We start from the raw sequence: 5,303 nt of genomic DNA on the forward strand, positions 1-5,303 counted from the left end.
AGATGTCTCAACAGACGAGCAGAAGGAAATGTTCAAAGATGTTCACTTACATGTTATTGGTTATAGCAAAACCCCTGGAAGCAACCCAACAGTCTAAAAATAGAGAACTGGGCAGAAAAAACAGCCCTGCTATAGAATGCAATACTATTGAAGCTTTAGGAAGAATGAGCTTCTGACAACCATGGATGGACACTCATGATGTGTGGTTAATTTTTAAAAGTTGAAGGTCAGAATCTATAGGAGTTTTTTGAGAAGAAAACTTGCATGTATATATGCAGAGAGATGTGAATATGAATTATTGTCCGTGCAAAAGAGGAGTCCAGAAACAACACACCAAGCTTGTAACAGTATTTATCTTTGCTATTAAGAAGGATTAGGAGAGAGAGAACTTCTGTTTTTATTTTCTAAAAATATGCATTGTTTGATTTTTTTTTTTTTTACAAAGCTATTTTTTTAGGGATCAAAAAAAAAAAAAAAAACAGAAAGAGGAGCAAATTCTATTTGTTCACTAAGGTGATTTTTTTTCCCAGCAACTACCACTTGAGATGGAAAGTGTAAAGCAGAAACCCCAAGAGGTCTGGGGTGAGGAATTCCAGGAGGCAGGAGATAAGACTTCTTAGCAATAGGTGGAGGTGTGGGTGGGCTCCTTCCCTACAGCTGGGCAAAGACACATGCCCCCCTCTCAGGGGCAGCCAGCCCAGCCCGCCTGTGTACCCACTCGTAACGAATGGCTTGGGTTTCACAGACCAGGATGCCACTAGTCTCTGTGCTTAGCTTGGATCTCTGCGAGGGAATTGCCCTTAAATAAATTCGGTCTCATCTCAGAGCTTCCCATTCAAGTTTCTCCACATCGAAAACTCATGTCTCTTCATTCCCTTATGGAGTGCTGCTGATAGAGTGAATCTCTTGTGGCCTCCTGAAAGCCATTAATAACATTTTAATTTGGGGTAGAATGAAGAAAAATCAAAGAAAAATGTTGGACATAATTTTTAGGCAGATAAAATTTTAGTCTGAAATAAATCGGTCGTTTCTCTTTAAATGTAAATAGTATCTTCGATGCTATGTGCTCTTTGGTAACAACGTAAAATAGAAAGTAAACACTCATTGTCTAAATTAATAAACAAGAGAGATGAATAATGTAGACAGACTTTAGAAGACTAACACTTACTTGAAACGACCATATAACTTGATCGTTATAATGCTTAAAGGCTTAAAATGTTTATCAGATTTATACGAGGATTAGGTCAAAAGAAGTATCATATAGCTTAAAGCAGTTGCGTAAAGAGGTCTCTAATTTGATGGTAAGGTGCTTATTAGGACAATTGGTAGCCTGTTCATCAGGAGGTAGGTGAAGCAGAGTGAGTAGGAACCCTGGCCTTCCTGACCAGCAAAGCTGGATTTAGAGCTTGGCTCAGCCACGTGCCAGCTTTTGTAACTTTAGACAGGTCAGTTGACCTCTCCAGGCTTCAATCTCCTCATCTGAAAAAATGAGGATGCTGATAATAGCACCTACCTCGTAAAAGGGTTCCGATTACGTGACAGAATTTACATAAGATGCCTAACCCAATCTTTGGCATTTCGTACACCCTCAGTAAAAGTTGACTCATTCGAAATTGTTTTTAGAAACCCCCGAGAAAAACTAGAGGCAGAAGATAAGAAAGCATCTCAAAATATGGTTCTTTTGCTCAACTTTTAGAGCAGCACCTAGGAATTATTTCTGAAATAAAACACATTTTTTTTTTTTCCAAGAGTCTAAGAGGGAAAAAAGTCTCTCTGGAAGTTTCGGTGGTCCTGATTTGGCACTGAGATACACTGTGTAAATTACTCTCTCGAGGCGCTGTCTCAGCTATATAAGGCACATCCTTTTTCCTAGGATACTAGGCTGTCATTTGGTGCCAAAGAAAAAGCTATTTACAGAACGACACCGTGGCATCCCCAAAGGGTTTGATTTACCTCTCCGGAAGGTGGTATATTTCAAGGTTCTGCGGAACCGACTATATTAATAACTCAGATGGTTTAATTGGCTTTCCTTCTTCTTTCTAAAGCCATGTCGATCCCATGGTAATTAATTGTGTGGGCTGTGACTTGTGTTATTTACAGTGCCGAGGAACCAAAATGAATCTGTATTAGGAATTGGCGGGAGGATATTTGAAAAGGCTATAGAGAGACTCTCCAGTGTTGATGGTCTTCACCAAATTAGCTCTGTCGTCCCCTTCCTGATGGATTCCAGCTGCTGTGGCTATCATAAAGCATCCTACTACCTCGCAGTCTTTTATGAAACTGGATTAAATGTACCTCGGGATCAGCTGCAGGTAGAGTATTTCATGGGTTCCAAGGATATCAGTCACTCGCATCATATTTTCAGAGTAATGCTCTCATGTCTCAAGAGCAACCCGACAGGTTCACGCTCCCTGGAACCCTTTAAAAATCTTTCCACTCAAGAAAAACATCCTAGGGCTGTGTTAAACACAGTATCTCCTGCTTTCAGTTTCCCCTCTTAGTCTTGGGGACGTGATTAGTATACATGAAGGAATAATTTAGGCAGGGCTTACCAGAAACTCAGCCCTTCAAGGACAGGTATCTCTTACTCAAGTTTCATACCACTCTGGCTGTGGGACCATTATCCCAATACTTTTTAGTTAAGTGAAGTCAGTTGGTCCTCTAAGCCAAGTATTGTCGCATCCAGCCTTCTACCGTCCAAATAGAAGCCATACCAGAAGGTTTTACTTTGGGTTTCAGATCCAGATTTATTATGCAACTTGCCTAACATTTGGAATCACATTTTTATAAGTGCTACTAAATGGCCCCTAATCCCTTTTAGTTTTCAAATTCACGCACTGGATTTGGAGATTCGTACTGTGTAGACACACCCAGATGGCTCCATTTCCTTTTCAGTGACTTCTTTGTGTGTCTCTGGCTTATAGAAGCTCATGATTGATGGCCGGCTTTCCTGAGTCCGAGTCAATCCCCACAAAGGTGGAATACTATAGAAGCTTCTAGCCCAGTCTCTGCCACAGAGTGGTTGGTTGGCCATAGATAAATGACTTCACCTCTCTGGGCCTCTATTTTCTCAACTGTGAAATGAGGGTGGTCTATCTGAAAAGACCCTTCCCAACACTAACATTGTGAGACTGTGAGGTCGTCACATGGCCTGCTCTTCAGACCGTCAGACTGTAGCTGAAGCTGACCAGGGATCCTTACAACAGCCAGCGGATACCCAGAGAGATGCTGTGAGAGAAGTCGGGGGAAGGCCCGTGTTTTCACTGAGAAAAGGGCAAAAGTCAAGGAATTTTAAGCTATGAGACATTTAGAAGGATAGATCACTTGGAATCTGTCAACCATTAGAAAGCCGTTGTGCTTTCTTTTCTAAAGATTTTTTCAAAGGCATGTTAGCATATGTTTCGAATGAGTAGGCTCATATATAGGGATGGGGCCAGATGGTTGGATTTTATGACCCTTATCTATAATCTTGTGAACAGTGTCAATTTCTTCCTACCAGGGCATGTTGTATAGTTTGGTTGGAGGCCAGGGAAGTGAGAGGCTTTCTTCAATGAATCTTGGGTACAAACACTACCAAGGTATTGATAACTACCCCCTGGACTGGGAGCTGTCCTATGCCTACTACAGCAACATTGCCACGAAGACACCCCTCGACCAGCATACGCTACAAGGAGATCAGGTATGAAAGAAAAATGGGAGGAAGTGGTTATAGCCCTTTTTACCAGGACTTCCTGAATTTTTATAAAGTGTCTGTATCTGTGGCTGGTTTATTCGCTGGCCTCCAGAGGATGAACATAATCTAATGGAGAGAAAAGCTTTCTTTCACTCTCCAATTTGTATTTCTTGACTGTGTTCTCAGGCTGAATGTATACACAATCTTCCATCCATGCATGGAAAGCTTTTCATGAGCGGGAGGACTGCTACGCAAAAGGTAGATCTGGCCCTTGGTTTTGATTTTGCAAAAAAGGCGTACCAGAAACATAGGCATCTTTTTTTTTTTTGCTAAGACCATGTGAAGTGGTGAGCACCGGAGATGTCGAGGGTATTTAATCACCTTGAGTGGCGGAGCGGGGGAGCAGTAAACAAAGGGCTCCCATTTATATGTAACGAGCAAGCAGGGTCTGTGACATGAGGAAGCCCACTCCATCCCTTGCTATGCTCCTGTTGCATCTGTCCCTATCACGTGAGCCTTGCTAGTCCAGTGCTCCCAGGTGACCCACAGCATGTGACATTTGAAGACTAGATCCTATCTCAGTTTAAGGACTGGACAAGGGGCACTAACTCTCGCCCATAATTTTGCAGGCTCCCCAATCTTTTTGACTCAATGGGCAAAGAGATCAATGGCTCACATCTACCCAAAACACATCTTGTGTTACGTTAGACCAACTGATGTTTCGTTTCTAGACTTGTTTGGATGACGGCAAAGAAAAGGGTATAAGTAAAGGTGCTAGTGTGGAAATGCGGGGAAAGCTGCCTCAAGATGATGGAGCTCTGTACCCGGAGGGAGTAGACCATGACGTAGTTACCCTCTCGGAATGTATTTTTCTATATCGTCTTTCTCCAGAAAGGATTTAAGATATTCTGATGGTCATAACACTTGAAGTGGTCAAGTTGAGAGGAAGTACCAGTAGTTTATACCAAGAGTCAGCAATTTTTTTTTTTTTTTTCTGTAAGGGCCACATAGTAAATATTTTAGACTCTGCCTATACAGTCTCTCTTGCAACTACTCGACTCTGCAATATATGAGGCAGTATATGAATGAATGGGGTGCCGGATGTGTGCAGCCATAGACAGTACGTAAACTGCTCTGCCAGACTGGACCTTGAACTAGGCCGTAAACTCTTGATTTTCCCTGCTTATGCTCAGAGCTTAGGGGATCGGCCTGGCTAGGTCAGGACATGGAATCTTAGGCTGAGCAGCTAGTTGAGAACCAGACCACTCACTGTGCCCCTGCACTGTTCCTGTTTTGCACTCAGAAACCCACAGTGTGAAAAATGTGTGCTTTGATGACCGGGAATGGATAGAAAAGAAATCGACAGTGACCGCTGTATGGTTATGAAATAAATGACTCAAAGATATATGCTGTCAGTGAACATTAAACATGAGTCAGGCTATAAAACACCAAAAGGCTGTCTATATAGACATTCTGATTCCTTTAGGAAATAATGATTTATTTTGAATAAACTTCCACATTCTTATCATCATTATATATTTTCTCTTGGTGTATATAAACTAGGTGCAAGATTTGACCTCCGTTTGACAGGAATTTAATAATTGATAAAAGTTTTTTAAAAGAATTAATT

At 41.6% G+C, this 5,303-nt stretch overlaps 1 protein-coding gene across 1 annotated transcript in view; it reads left to right on the forward strand.

The window, feature by feature from the left end:
* The window catches only part of SEL1L3 (SEL1L family member 3), an 81,810-nt gene that overhangs the window by 35,021 nt on the left and 41,486 nt on the right, over positions 1-5,303 (forward strand). Inside the window, exons 10-11 of the mRNA XM_015595045.2 lie at positions 2,101-2,312; positions 3,500-3,679. Coding sequence (XP_015450531.1) covers positions 2,101-2,312; positions 3,500-3,679 — 392 coding nt within the window. The remainder of the gene's footprint in view (positions 1-2,100; positions 2,313-3,499; positions 3,680-5,303) is intronic.

The sequence above is a fragment of the Pteropus alecto genome, unplaced genomic scaffold (assembly GCF_000325575.1).
Source record: "Pteropus alecto unplaced genomic scaffold, ASM32557v1 scaffold5, whole genome shotgun sequence".
Classification (NCBI taxonomy): Eukaryota; Metazoa; Chordata; class Mammalia; order Chiroptera; family Pteropodidae; genus Pteropus; species Pteropus alecto.